We start from the raw sequence: 15,577 nt of genomic DNA, 5'->3' as shown, positions 1-15,577 counted from the left end.
ATAGGCTGAGCCAATCAGATTTGAGTTGTGCTTAAAGCAGTGGAGGGAAGAGCAGATGAATGGATGGAAGTATCATGACAGAGAGATTTTAACGAGGCTAAAACATGTTGACTATACACTGTATTTGTCTGTCAGTGTGCGTGTGAGAGAAATGTAGATTAGAACCTCTTTAAGTACTGTTAAGCTCTGGTGGGTGCACATATAGTAAAACATGTCAGACAATGAAGCATTTGCCTTTTTTAATAGAAAAAGTACTGATGATTACAAAATGTTATGTTCTAGAAAAATTAATGAAACATCATCACCAGGGTTTCCTTTCAGTAGAAAACAAATACAGACTCCCCACTAATGTCTCCTTAAGGGACGGTCCACTTGGCCCCTTAATTAAACAGTAGTCCCGTATGTGGGCGCTCTATGGCTTCTGCTCCTCTCCGCTGTCCTCCCCGTCGCTGTCGCTGTCTCTGCCAGGATGCTCGGGCATCTTAGCATGGCCCACTGTGTCGTCTTTAGTTTCTTCCTTCTCACTGGTGTCCTCCGAGTTTGGCTTTGGGCTCGACTCTCCTTCTGGGTTTTCTTGCTCCATGGGGGTTTCTTCCTGTGGAACCCCAGCGCTAACTGGCGCTTCCTCAACGACCGCATCGGTCTGGGTTTGTTGTGGAGGCAGAGCCAGTTTCTGCTGTTGCTGCTAAGAAGCCAAGGGAAAGGAATATATTCAAAATGTGGAATATTACAAAATATCAATTGTAGGTGCATTCTACTGGGAAAGTCTATGTTGAGGACAATTATGTATGTATCTATGTATGTACTGTGAGTGGTATTGTGATCTTTTGTTTTGCTAAACATGACATTTTCTTCCGCTTATCCAGGGCTGGGTTGCGGGGGCGGGAGGCTTAGCTCTGTATTCCAGATGTCCCTCTCCTCAGCAACATTTTCCAGCTCTTCCCGGGGGACCCTGAGGCGTTCCCAGGCCAGACGAGATATATGATCTCTCCAGCGTGTTCTGGGTCTACCCCGGGGCCACTTGGACGTGCCTGGAAAACCTCCAAAGGGAGGCGTCCAGGACTCATCCTGATCAGATGCTTGAACCACCTCAACTGGCCCCTTTTGATGCGAAGGAGCAGCCGCTCTACTCCGAGCTCCCTCCGGATGTCTGAGCTCCTCACCCTATCTCTAAGGCTGAGCCCAGCCACCCATTTTACCCTTGCTTGTGAACAAGACCCCGAGATACTTGAACTCCCTTGTTTTGGGGCAGTGACTCACTCCCAACCCGGAGGGAGCAATCAACCATTTTCCGGCAGAGAACCATTGCCTCAGATTTGGAGGTACTGACTCTCATCCCGACCGCTTCACACGCGGCTGCAAACCGCCCCAGTGAGTGTTGGAGGAACCAACAGAAACACATCATCTGCAAAGAGCAGAGACGCAATACTGAGGTCCCCAAACACCCCGGATACTCTCCTCCCCCCGGCTGCCTCTCTCTCCCTTGACCTCTTTTTCTACCTCCCTGTCCTCTCTCTCTCTGACTCTACCTCCCTCTATTTGTCTCTCAACCTCTCTTTCTACCTCCCTTTCCTCTCTACCTCCCTTTCCTCTCTCCCCTCTACCTTTCTACCTCTCTCTCTACCCCTCTCTCTCTCGCTCCCTACCTCTATGTATACCTCTCTCTACCCCCTCTACCTCCCTCCCTATCTATCTGTCTCTCTACCCGTCTCTCTCTTTCTACCCCACGTCTCTCTACCTCTCTCTCTACCTCCCTCTATCTGTCTCTCAACCTCTCCTTCTACCTTCCCCCTCTCTCTGACTCTACCTCGAACTCTCCTTCTACCTTCTCTAACTCTCTAAATGTAGTATATATACCATCAAAGCAAAGTCTTTTGTCTAACTTTTTGTCCCTCCATCATGTCATAATCCTCTTTTTAAGTTAGCACAAGAGACAGTATGTGACAGTGCACGTAGTGTAAAATTCACCTGAGCTCCACTCTTAATATGCTTGGCTTGTGGCCTGTTAATTCTCCATATGCACAAATACAACAGCTCTCTTACATCTGACCTATTTACTGTTCCGCATTAAAGTTTAAAAATACTAAAATAGCGACCGGGAGGGACAGTGATCGCTTTTAGCACTGCTTCAGAGCACAATGTCACAAAACTTAAAGTTAAAGACATATATTTGTTAGTATAATGTGTGTACACTCAACATAGTAAAAGTACCAGTTCTAAATAGTCTTAGTAATATCAGTCTCTCTTCTATGATACACCTAGGAGACAGCAACAATACGGCACTGCTGGTGGTTTTGAGTGTTGTTTGATGACACTCTTGGTTATTGTATTTATCAAAAGTGTCTTACCTGTCTGTACTTCTGGGAGGTCTGGATCATGTGCATGTACATGTTATACACCAGATTGGTCATCTCTGGCATGTTCTTGATGATTTGGTCTGGCTGTCCAGAAGCATCTCTCTGAGGGAAGGAAATGAAAAAAAAAAAACAATCAGTAAGAGAAAGATTGTTTTGAATCCAGGATGTGAAAGGAATGGTAATGAAGAAGTACATCTGTCTTGTTAACAGGCTCCATATGGTAAACTATTTATCTGATGCAAATGTGCTGGGAAATTACTATTCACATGGCCGCTACCTGCTTGTTATTTGAAAACAAATTTCTCACCCGATGCCTCGAGCGATCGCTGCTCACGTACTATCGAAAGTAGAGTTGAGGATGCAGAGTTTGTAATTTGACGATATTAGTATGCAGACAGAGTTTTACAGCCTAAACTGAGGAGTGAGGCGAGCAGAATATTTAATCTGCTGGGCTGTTACCTCCTAAATACAGGGGTGATGCTCACAGGAGCCCTTTGGGCAATCAAGTGAATGCGCTGGCGGCTTCAGTACTGTAAAACTTAACCGTGTGTGGTTTTATTACTGTGAAACTATCCGTAAAAACATCAAAGCGTTAATGTGTTTCCCGGTGATTGAGTGTGATTAGACATTAAGCTTTACCGTCTGTCCAATACTCTCCAACGGTGCTGTAAACACGTATATAACCATATGGTGCATTAAGCAGCCGTGTTATCCCTTATTTTTTTATAACTGCTTCTGAATCAGCACTGTTAAGTAGCCTGTGGAAGTTCTGGTTCCAGTGTTGCCGGACAAAAATCTGACTTTTAATCTGCATCTGCGTGTAAGCAGCAGGAGTTTACTGACTTCAGATAGACGGACTAAGCAGGGGCCGCATGTGTGTGCCCGAAAGAGATGTCCCCCGTGGGGATGAACACTCTAGAGTCAGAGGAAGTGTCAGAAGCTATGGGGTATTTTAGACACCCCTGTTGCCGCACACGCCAGTCAGCGAGACACAGTGACCAGACAACAGTCGTCTCATGCTGGCCTGGCGGGATTTGGGAGAGTGGTTTTGCCTTCTGACATCTGGGGGTTAATTATAGCCAGGCCTGTGTTTCCCATGCTTGCAGATGGCCCCTGCAAAAATGCTGGTAGCAGGCCGGGGCCAGTGGGTAAAGCTGCAGTAAGACTTGGGAGCAACGAGGACCAAAAAGGAAAGAAGATGCCATTCAGAGGAGGATTAGACAGAGTCAGGGGTCTGTGGCAGCAATGACGGGGAAGGATGTTGGAGAGTGCAACAATTATGTGAAAATGGGCGCTAATATAGATTCTTATCGGCAAATATGGAGCTTGTGTGAAGATTATTGTGCATTAAGAAACTGGTTCATGCATGCGATTCTACTTACGGGCTGTTCCTGGCTGTAGTATTCGTGCGGCCTGATGTGCAGCTGCATGAGTCTGGCAGTGAGCTGGTTGAAGACAGGAGTCAGCTCGAAGCAATTTTGGAACAACGACACCCGCGCGAAGACGTACAGACCCAGTCTGGCTCTTGACATGGCTACCACCAGACGCCTCACATCCCTGTGGAGTGAGAGGGAAAAAAAAAAAAGTTGAAAATTGGTTTGACAGAAAGGGAGAAAAAAAAAATCAAAGAGAAGTGGGAGAAAAGTGTGAAATTGTAAGAAGACGGCAAATCGTGTGTAGGGGGGTAAAAAAGTAAAAGGGATCAAAGTGGAATGATCAAGTAAAGATTGTAAAGGAAGGGAAAAAACGGCAGCGTAGAGTAGGAGGAGAGAGCTTTAGTGAAAGATAAGCAGCAATAGGTGAGGGGGACACATAAAGAAGCTAAGAGAGAAATAAAGGAATGAAAGGCAAAAGGGCAGGGATAAACAAGACAGACAAAGAGAGGGAGAGGTGGGAGAGCACAAGAGAGGGTGGATAGGTTACTTTTTCTTGCCATCCAGTAGAATTAAGAGATTAGAGTCATTTCCCAGAGAATGGAGGAATCCTGCTTGGCTTGCTGTAGTGGCCAAAGGGGTTGTTTACCTGTCCTATTTTAGAGGAATACCACTGAATGCCTACCCACTTTAAATGGCTAAAAAAAAACATTGCATTTGACAACCCATGTGATGTGTTATCGTACACATCCCCATATTCGACTATATTATAATTAAAGTTGTATACATTATACACGGAGGTAGAGAAATTATAGGACAACTTCTAAAAAAAACACACAAATTGCTCTTTCACAAAGTGAACCAATTAAAAAGGGTACCCTTCAAACTGTATATATGAAATAAATCTTCATAATCTTTGTTTTAGGTGTTTGGATGTGCAACCTAATGGAGCAAAATATGACCAGCTGGCCTATAAATCTCTGAGACTTCAGCATACTGGCTTATAGAAATCTACAGAGCACGGGAGAAGGCAGAGCATATGAGGGGGAAGAAGTGTTATTGCGACGGTGATTTTTTGAAAACAGTCTTTGGTTTGATGTACAAAAATTTGGCACACCCTCCATGTTTGTATGCACGCCTTTACCAACACACATCGACACATACATATGTGTTGAAATGCAGCCAAAAAATGTGGAATATGTCCACCTGAGCACTTCATGAGATTAAGAGGATTAATCCTCAATCGCAATATGCATGATGAGTTCCATGAATATGTAGAAGGGGGGGGGGGGGGGAAAGGGCTTATGGAAACCATTGTGCGGTGTTTATGAGTGAGTTAACGTGTGTGCAGCCGGTAGGTTTATGTAAAAATCACGGCAAATAATTCAAGTATCGTACAAAATGAAACTTGAAAGCACAGAATTTCCACAGAGACAAACTACAACAGCCTCTAACCAATGAGCACAGAGCTCTAGAAAGAGATGAACCAATCATGAAGCATGATAGCCTGCAGACATGGCACTACTGAGAGAGACGCCCACCTGTGCTGTGACATGGCAGGGCAAAGTGGACGGAATACCGGTTGCGTGTGTGTTCTCACATGTGTGTGTGTGTGTGTGCATGTCAAAGCGTGTCTGGATCTGTGCTTCCCTGTCAAAGAGTGTGCTCCTGCATGTGACTGTGCCTGTGTGTATTAGCAGGAGTGCTTCTCCTGTCAACGCAAGGGTCAGCTTGTCATATGGTCAGCTGCGTCCCCTGTGGTTGTCACGGCAGCAGATTGCCATGAGGACAGATGCAGGAAGAGGGGGAGAGTACAGGAGGAGGATTGTATGGTGGTACACCACAGTGATCCCACTATGGGGGAAAACACAATGAGCAACACAAGACAAGCACAATTTCCCATGAACCACTGCTCTTTCAACCACTCAGCTGACCATTAATACGTGTCAGGGATACCAAGATATGAATGAATATACAAGACATTTTCTGTTAGTATAATTGCTCCGTTATTAAAGGGGAAGTGAACTCAGCTGATCAAACAACCACATAACTGTCATCAAATTTTCATTAAAATATTCATGTGAAAGAACCAAAACTGTTCCAACTTGTACAGAAATTTGCGTTTTCATGTAGCTCATCCATAGAAATAGAATAGGAGTAGAACGGACACTCCCATTCAAATCAACATAGCAGGATGGTCAGAGTGGTGGCCATTTGTATGTATGCTGTTGCCGTTGCAACCGTTGTAGCGGCTAACTTCTGTATAAACCGACTTATGACATGTCACAGACTCACTGAGGTGAGGTTTTGCATTAACAAACAAGCAGTAGAGTAGCACAAAGCATGGAGGAACTTCTGTGCACTATCTCCATTGCCTTGCTGCTAGAGAGGAATTGTCAGACAAAAGGAAAACGCCAGCTTTATGTGGACGGTAGGCTAAAATCGAGTTCTCAAAGTAGTGCGTGTGACAGACTTGACAGCTTCACTGACGTGTGTTGTCACCATAGCAACTAACAACAATCACTATTTTCTTTTGACCAAGTCAAATGACCACGGCAAACAGTTCAAAGTCCGTTCTCCTATTCTATTTCTATGAGCTCATCACTCATAGTAAGAAGCTGATTAAAAAAACTAGGTTTTCAGGCCCTTGAAGTTCATCGTCCTTGAAGGCAAGTTATTATCCAGGAGACTAGAAAAATCTAGTACTATTGTATATCCCTTCACTGACTGATAACTAGATTTGTAGCACATTGTTATAGAGACAACCTTTGACAACCTCCTCACTTTGTGTGGGCTGAGAATGTGTAAAAGGCCGGGTGCAATATCCAGTGTAAGACAAGATCAAATGAACGATAGCGAGAGGAGAGCAAGGCGCTGCCAGCAAGATAAACTACCACTTTTCTGTGGCCCGCTGCACTTCTCATTCCCAGCTACATCAATTCATTGCTTTATCTGTGAGATGAGGAAAGAACAAAATAGAGTTTTTAAGTGTTTTCTCTGCCGGACAGAAATGACCACGCTCGAGGGCGGGGTGCGGGGGACGAGAGGGAGGCATGTATTTAGCTACAAAAGGAATGGCTTATCATTCGCACTCGGGTTCCAATTTGCAGACTGCCCCAATGTGAAGGCGGGTTGAATGCACTGGCGGTACAGCTGTGATAAAGCTGTGAGCGATGCAATTCCAACAGCGGCTACTGTACATCACGGCCAGAGGCCAGCAGCATGGCAAGCTGAAGTACTGTGGAAGAGTTTAGCCGCAATCGTTTGGTATTAAAACATGGAGCGTATATTAGGTGTGAAGAGCTCATCAGGATGTCGTGGCGGCCAAGGAGCTAAGGCCATTTCGACACAAATCAATTCAGTGCAATGAGGAAGGAGGCGGGAGTGAGGAGAAGAGGGAGCAGAGCGATAAGGAGACGTAGCTGAAGACTAAGAAGAGAGGCCGGCAAGGGAGTATAGTTGAGCGGATAGCGACGGGACACGGAACAAAAAGACATAACAATCTACAGCTGCAGTGTGGTTAACCATCATGCCTCTTAATGACTGTTATATGGTACGCCTTTGATCAGAGCAGAGCTCTTTGTTTGATAGTCTCACCCCAATCATCAGAGCACAATGGCTTCTCTTAACCAGGACAAAAAGTACAGTCAGCTCCACAGACATGCTCCTGTCCTGAAGCACCCTTTATCCTCCCTGCCTCAAATTAAGCTCATGCATACTTGAAGACAGCCACACAGCGTTAGTCTTTTTCGTCCTTTAGCAAACTTCATTCAGTCGTTACGCATGACTAAAAGGAGAAAGCCTCCAGAGAGCTGCTGTCTCAGGAGAGAGTTAAGTGCCTACATTTCTGCTGTGTTGTTTCCCTGGAGGATGTGTATCTAAGGTGTAGATCCTATCAAACAAGTATTTTTTTTGTGGTAGAATAGCTGCTGAAGGTGTCTATTCTGGGTCAGGGAAGTGTTTTCTGCTTGGCATGCATTGAAGTAATTACCTCAGGTGTCCCACGGCTTTGGTGCGGACCAGTGAGAGGATGATGTAGTCGTTCTGCTGACCCTGGAACCTGTCCACTGTTGTCACCTGCACGGACACACACATTCATTATTGAACAAAAAGAAAACAGAAATACACATACAAAGATATGCTAACTAAGCCGTGGCAGCTGATGTATTTTGCAAAGTAAATGGGTGTCTGCATTTTAGGTAAGTGGAGGGATTTAGCTGAAATGTTTAGAAACATGAGGGAGACTGCTTTCCGTCTTAAAGTCTTTTTATTTATTTTTGAGAGAAGGGGTTGGGGGGGGGCTTGAATGATGTTGCCTGTGTTTTCTTGTTACCGCTGTTATCGCTGTGGGCCACATGGGCAGCCAGCGGGGCTAATACGGCTTAGAGGGCATTTGCCGCCACTAACCTCTTACCTGGGCCCCTGAGACTCAGGGCCAAAGTACCGGGGGCCACTCTGCTATACTGGATCAGAGATTATTTCAGGGAGACAGAGAATGGAGAAGTGGCTCTCTGTGGGGTTTTTTTTTTCAAAGCAAAAGGAAAGTCGTGTCAGCCAATTTGCTTTTATACCCTGGTAATCCAGTCTTGCTGAGAAGCGTACTTATTCCCGTACATGAAGAACAGAGCTGTGTTTTGACTACGCCAGAGCTGTTACACTTTACACAATACAGAAAACATTGCAACTTTGATACAAAGCGAAGAAATTGAGATGCAACCCTGTAAAACTGAACCCATTACACATAAAGTACTAGCTGTACTGTATGTATAACTGCTCCTACAGCCTACACAGACAATGGCAGTGCTGAAGGGTGTATTGATGGTCACAACTTTGGTCCTGCTGTCAAAAAACAACAACAAACTGTTTTTCATTCTCAAGTGCATATAGCCTGGACTTTCTATCCATCTGTAATAGAGTTGCCAAGCTGAAGGAGCTACTTTGGGTGTTTTCTTGTACCAGAAGGTAAAGTCACATTCATTTTTCTTATTGACAATAGGGCTGGGCGATACGGCTAAAATGTTCTATCTCGATATAGGTCATTTCATTTTTCTATAACAATATATATATATCACAAAATAGCATGTTTTCTGGTAATTCAATAAATGAATAGTCTATATGAAATGACCACATGGTAAGCCTATTTTTGTAAACTCCTTTGTGAATTAAATACTTGACAAATGAAAGTATTTTCTCATTTAATTAAGAACTTATATGCAAAATTAACTTCACAGTTTCAAGTGAAAATATAGAGAAAAAATAAATATAACCAGCAATACACCGACTTTCTGAGATTTTCTGAGTAATTCCGACGTAATTGTGTATCACGATATCTTGATATATGATTTGTAGGGCTGTCAATCGATTCGAATATTTAATCGGGCACATTTTTTATCTGTTCAAAATGTACCTTAAAAGGAAGATTTGTTAAGAATGTAATACTCTTATCAACATGGGAGTGGGCAAATATGCTTGCTATACACAAATGTTTGTATATATTTATTATTAGAAATCAATTAGCAACACAAAATAATGACAAATATTGTCCAGAAACCCTCACAGGTACTGCATTCAGCATAAAAAATATGCTCAAATCATAACATGGCAAACTGAAGCCCAACAGACAACAACAGCTGTCAGTGTGTCAGTGTGCTGACTTGACTATGACTTGTCCCAAACTGCATGTGATTATCATAAAGTGGGCATGTCTGTAAAGGGGAGACTCGTGGGTACCCGTAGAACCCATTTTCATTTACATATCTTGAGGTGGGAGGTCAAGGGAACCCCCTTTACATAAACAGAAACATGCCATAAGTCCTCCTTACTTACTGTTACTGTACAAAAAAATACTACTATGCAGTTATATAAGCCACATGCTGCAAAATCCGGGCGCCCAGCAGGAAGAGGTTGGCCTTTCATTTCTAGATTGATTCTCAAGAGTGGATCAATAGGACACCAGCTACCATCGAGAAGCCACACGGGCCCAGGACTACAGCAACCAACCTATGAACCAGCCATGTTTAATAAATCATCCTGTGGTCGCGGGTACCTCTTATTAGCTAACGCAACTTTCAGGGATCCTGGAACTCCCTCAGCCAAACCCCTCCAAAACCCCATTTGAGTAACAAGACGGGAGTGTGGGGACAGTGTGGGGACAGTGTGGGGATGCGTAAAAGAGGGAGAGATGGGGCTAATGATGTAGTAGACCAATATTTATATACATCTCCCTGTTGCTATGTAGAACAGGTGCAGCACCAGAGGCAACAATATGGCGGTTTTCCAATAGCGTGAGGCATCGTGGGCTGTATGTTCAAGTCAAATGTTTAATGTTCAAGTCAAACAGCTGTGGTATGCATGCATGCACGCACATATTCACACAAATGTGGCATACACACAGACAAAACTCCAGCACAGCCTTTGTTGGTGTAGGCTATAAATGTGGACTTGAAGGAGCTCTAGCTGCACGGTTTCAACCGAAGCAGTGCAACTTGTTTAGCAGAGAAGGGGCGCTTAAGAGAGGGAGTTATTCTTAGCCCACAGACAGTGACAACCAAGCCAAGATAGAGAATCTCCCTAAGGCGTAGCATTTTGCATGGTGTTTAGTTATTTATGAGAAATCTTCCAGGGAGTGAATTACAGAGGTCATGTCATTGTGGCACATGCATGTCTGTGGATACGAGGAAGCACACAAACACACACACACAGAAGAGGCTGTGAGCATATTTGTGCACACAGTTTGTTGCTAATAGAAGCTATTTGAATCATTTTCTTCCATCTCTCCCTCCTTCTCCTCATTGCAATGAAGACAATGACAGATCGTCTCGAAGCTAATGGTCAAGCGTGGATCTCTCCTCTCTCTTTTTACTCACTCTATCCATCCTGCTATGTCTTATTCATGGCAATTACGCCCTGGAATGTGCAGAAGTCCGACGGCCGGATTATTAAATCTTTCACTCTCAGGGAAGACAGAGTTAACAGTGTAATGTCTCATTCCTTGTGCCTTCGTATCCACGTGTGTCTCATGATTTCATATATCATAGGCATGCTGGGACATCTAAACATTTACCTATCTATGTCAACATATCTGGTTATAAGATATCTGGTTTCGGTCACACTGCAAGACTTACTTTCTTGTTGTTATTAAAGAGGTTCCTTCTCTTAGAAAATGAAGGAATCCCACAGGAGAGATGGGGAAAGTGTGTGTGTGTGTGTTTGAAGTCATGTATATTAATGAGGGGAGGGATGCAGAAGGTGAACTCGAAGATTAAACATGCACACACGTCCCTTCTACTTTCTCCCTCCTCGACTCTGTTGATGGGCTTAACTAACTAGACAACAGGTTAACTTAATCACAATTGCTCAAAGTTCCAACATTGTTGTTTTGTTTCATTAATTCGCCGCTTGTTAAGGACTTGGCTGACATTTGGTTGAGGAGAACAGATGCAATGACTTTGAATCCAGTTTTGCATTTATGTAATGACGTTTTGATGAGTGACTTGAATGAATAAACAGTATTCTGGAGTTTAAAATATACAGTTGCCAACTGAAAGCACACTCAAATGGACCGTATCTGTAAAATTCATAGAGTAAACTAAAAAAAAAACATCATTAAAGATGCATAAATGCATGCATATGTATGCCAACTGTTGTGTTTGAGATTCAGTAGACAGCTTAAGCTAGTGTGTTTATTCAATTTTGGGACTGTGACTGGTGCTAACTGGCCCTTCTTTTCATACTAATTAAAGTCATGGCAGGAAAGTGGGATGGCTGTTGACATTTGCTTAGTTTTAGATATTGTGACATATTCGCAGACACACTGTGGACCCAACGCTCTGCGCCATGACCTTTCAGCTGCTCAGCATTTTCCCACAAGAGCCCCCTCTTTCTTTTTCATCTCCCTCCCTCTCTGGCTATCTTTCTTCTCAGCAAATCTACCAGCCTGTCACCCCTGTCACTTTATGACTAGGCATGCATACTGACTAAGGCCATGAGCACAATGAATGACACTTCATGTCTTAACATTGCAGGACATTTAACATGACCAAGCACAATTTCTGGCTAGCTGTCAGAACAGGGAATATATTTGAAGACAAAGCAACAAGGTAGTGTTGCACAGCACAAAACACAACAACAGGAGACTAAAGACTCCAGCCCTCAGGTGGTAGAATGCACCATGCACACAAAGACAGAAGAGGGATTCACTTACTGTCTGCTTGTTAGACAATTAATAAACGGTGACAGTCTGCAATTTGTGTTTGTGCCTTCATCAAGCGTTAAAAAAGATAAGGCTGATGATATAAAAATGTTTTCTTATTGTAAGCAAATCCCATGAAAAGACCAAAACTAACAATAAAATGGTCCTACTAACAAAGCCGGATACAGCTTAGCCCTCTATGTATTTGTGACCCGTCTTTAAAGATTTATGTCTTCCATCAGGCTGGGGAATCAGAAAGTATCAAGTGAGGATTTGACAGGTTTCGGTGTTTTCATGATATTTGATAATAAGAAAAATATAGAATAACACCAGCATTAAGGATGTCACGAGAACAGATTCTTCGGTACCAAGTCGATGCCCGTCGTCCTGGGGACGATAGAAAATGTGTTTCGGATGCAGTAAACTCACTATCAATGCGTCCAGGAGATGCACTATTTTTTCCCTGATAATGCTACATTGCAGACAACAAGTCCGCGTTGAAATCAGCAGGACGAGAGCTAGTTAACGTTAGCTGTTAGCTCCATGCAAGACCTTGCTGCTTACCAGCTGATGACAGCTAACGTTAACTAGCTCTCATTCTACCAATTTCAACACCGGAGGTGCCATTGATTTACATTACGATGTATAAGTATTGGGCGAAGGGAAATTCTAACGTTATCATGATGTGTTCAAATGTAAATACAGTTGTTTGAAGGGGATGTTTTCAGAGGAGTAAAAAAGAGATCTTACCAAAAAAAAAACAGTATGCAAACGGTAATAAAGGAGTGTATGTTGAAATACATGGGATTTAATTGATTTACTTTTGTTTGGGGTATCGAACTGGTATCGAGAATCGTGGAATTTCACTGGTATTGGTATCGACTACTACATTTCGGGTATCGTGACATCCCTAACCAGCAGTATCTTTTCCATAAAAACCCCCAAAAGATGTAGAAACATAATTTACGCTTATATAAGGTCGGGCTGATAGACACACTGCTGTGGAAGTGTTTTGCCTGTATTCACTCTCCCCTGCTGTATCGGCATATACTGCTGGAATTTCATTAACCAGTGGGGAAAACCACCTTGCTTACCACTCACACTACACAAACAGAAAAAAATGAAACAACATTTTAACATTTAAACAACATAACATAATTGTTGACCCTCTGCCGCTATGGTACAATGAAACACCAACTGACTGGCGATGTGCTATTTACTCTCCAATGTTGCTACTATCTCTAGTCTGTAACACTGTAAAGTGTGTGAAAGGCCTGAAGAACACAGACCAGAAGAAAGGTGAGAGAACGTGGGTAGGGAAAAAGAAACGAAGAGAGAGAGGAAAGCATAACCTGAGGCTAACGGGTAAAAGCATTTAGCAGTACAAACAGAAAAAGGATGGGAAACTGTGCCAACGGGCTGCTGACTTAACACAGTGTAAAGGAAGGAAAGAGAAGAGAGAGACAAGAGGAGTAGGGGGGGAATACCGTGGGCTGAAGACAATCCAACAGTATTCTTCAGGGATGAACACAGCATGGCGTCTACACCCACTCTCAAAGTATGCACATTTAAATCCTTTGCTCAAACACACACACACACACATATGCTGTGTTCACACTACGAGCAACACAGCAACAGGCTATAAGTAATTTTCAATGGAAGCCGGTGGCATGAAACTATAAACCGACGCCCGACACTTGCGTGGCGCGCTGCAAATCAAAGTTGGGCTAGTCTCAACTTTTTTCCGTGCTCTAATCAGTGAGTTTACAGAGGTATGCCGTCAGCTGGTATGTAAACTGTTGGGAACAGAAAGCACAAAGTGTCCTGCTCTACTTGGGTCTTATGACCTGCAGCAAGCGATGATCTCATGATTTGATAAAGCAGGACAATGTCAGGGTGAAAAAAATACTCTTTTGCCTTGCCTACAACAGGGAATAGTAAATAAAAAAACATCTGTGAGCTGCTCATTAATTTTCCACCGTGCAAGAACCACGCAAATCCACTTAATTCAAGGAGATACTGTTTGTCACGCTGCAAGGATGAGGACAGTTGGGGAAACTTGTAGTTAAAATGTACTAACCTAAATTGCACAGGGAGAAAGAGAAGACTGTGTATGTTTGTGGTAATGGGAGGCAGAAAAAGAAAAAGCCTTGTGAGAATTGAGAGCTGTGAATTTCTCTCTCAGTGCAACAGAGGTTGGTGCATTGACTGCAGCTGACATGCGAAGGCGTGAAGACGCTGTGTGCATGTTATGTGTGTCAAGCATGTTCCGACTAAACAAGTCTGAGCCCTACACATATATATGAGGTGAATACATGTCTGTTGGGACTGTTGTGGATTCCTTCTTGACAGGAGAAACAGCCTCAAGTGATATTAGGAGTGCGTACAGTTCATGCATGTGGAATCGGGTGTGTTTCAGTGTTAGAGCGCTACTTGAAATGTGTCATTGTCATCATTTCACAAATAAACTTTAACATTTAGACCGAATTGCCATTTTGTTTCAATCTTTTTGAATTACTGAACAAATAGGAGATGCGGTTGGTGAGTCAAGGAGTTACTTTTACTTTTCACCACGTGACTGGGACCGGGAAAAAAAGTCAACGGGAAGTGGGTGTTTTTTATATATAAATAAATATGCAGTTCTAATACGAATAAACTCTATTTTCTTTATTTTGAACAGAATGGTAGTAGTTCTGTTGTCTTTTTTCTGTTGTTTTTTTATTTTCTCCTGTCTGCTCTGGTGGCTCGTTGGTTACAGCCAGCCACCTGACCAGTGCATGACATGACGTTTTGACAACGCACGGTGCGTGCAGCCACCAGAATTCAAATGCAAACATGGAGTCTGAGGGGAAAATAGCATAATATACAAAAAAAAACAAAAAAACAAAAACACAACACAACACGGGAATGGGATTAGGAGTCATTCTTCCAGGATCGGGACGGGAAAGGATTTTTTTTTGTGGGATGGGACAGCAGTGACTCTTGTGTCACCCTCTAGTCTGGAACCAAAATATACTTTAAGTACTTTTTTGGGTGTATTAAAGACCATTTCCTTGTAAGATAACAGTTAAAGAAAGTACTGTATGGTGATTAAACATATCAGGACTTAATAGTATGGTAATACTGCTAAAAAAAAAAAGCTGTGTGCTGATGTGACATTTGTTCAATATTACATTAACATACCATTTCATTTAGATTTTAGCACATTATTAAAAATTGTATAATCAATGACCATAAACAACCTATTATATTACAAGGTAATGCATTAGCACATTTCAGTTTGCAGACTCACATCCATGCTTCCTTTGTAAAAGAAAAAGTTTTCTCTGATTGAATTTTGGATTTGGATGCAGCTGTGTGCAGTGTTCACTGTGGTCAGTGTCAACTGGTGCATGTGTGTCCTTACCTTGTTAGGCTGACTAAAGAAGGGGTTGCCAGCACAACGCTGGTTGATGACGTCTCTGATCAGGTGTTTTTGTCCATTGTAGGTGGTGAGGATGCTGATGCGGTCAGCAGGGTAGCCCAACAGACGCATGTACATGTACAGAGCCACAGAATACTCCGCCTCGGCCAGGTTCTAACAGGAAGAGAGAGAAGAGGGTGTAAGATTATTAATATTATATGTTAACTATACAGCATTGTACACACAAGTAGAG

General features: G+C 43.0%; 1 protein-coding gene across 1 annotated transcript in view; it reads right to left on the bottom strand.

The window, feature by feature from the left end:
- Nucleotides 1-229: 229 nt before the first annotated feature.
- aqr (aquarius intron-binding spliceosomal factor) overlaps nucleotides 230-15,577 on the bottom strand; it is a 58,579-nt gene continuing 43,231 nt past the window's right edge. Inside the window, exons 32-36 of the mRNA XM_074661607.1 lie at nucleotides 15,328-15,498; nucleotides 7,722-7,807; nucleotides 3,740-3,914; nucleotides 2,349-2,459; nucleotides 230-685 (exon numbers count right to left, since the gene is read on the bottom strand). Of these exons, the coding sequence (XP_074517708.1) occupies nucleotides 413-685; nucleotides 2,349-2,459; nucleotides 3,740-3,914; nucleotides 7,722-7,807; nucleotides 15,328-15,498 (816 nt within the window). The 3' untranslated portion in view covers nucleotides 230-412. The remainder of the gene's footprint in view (nucleotides 686-2,348; nucleotides 2,460-3,739; nucleotides 3,915-7,721; nucleotides 7,808-15,327; nucleotides 15,499-15,577) is intronic.

The sequence above is a fragment of the Sebastes fasciatus genome, chromosome 15 (genome assembly GCF_043250625.1).
Source record: "Sebastes fasciatus isolate fSebFas1 chromosome 15, fSebFas1.pri, whole genome shotgun sequence".
NCBI classification, from domain to species: Eukaryota; Metazoa; Chordata; class Actinopteri; order Perciformes; family Sebastidae; genus Sebastes; species Sebastes fasciatus.
This window is presented reverse-complemented; position numbering and strand designations above follow the sequence as displayed.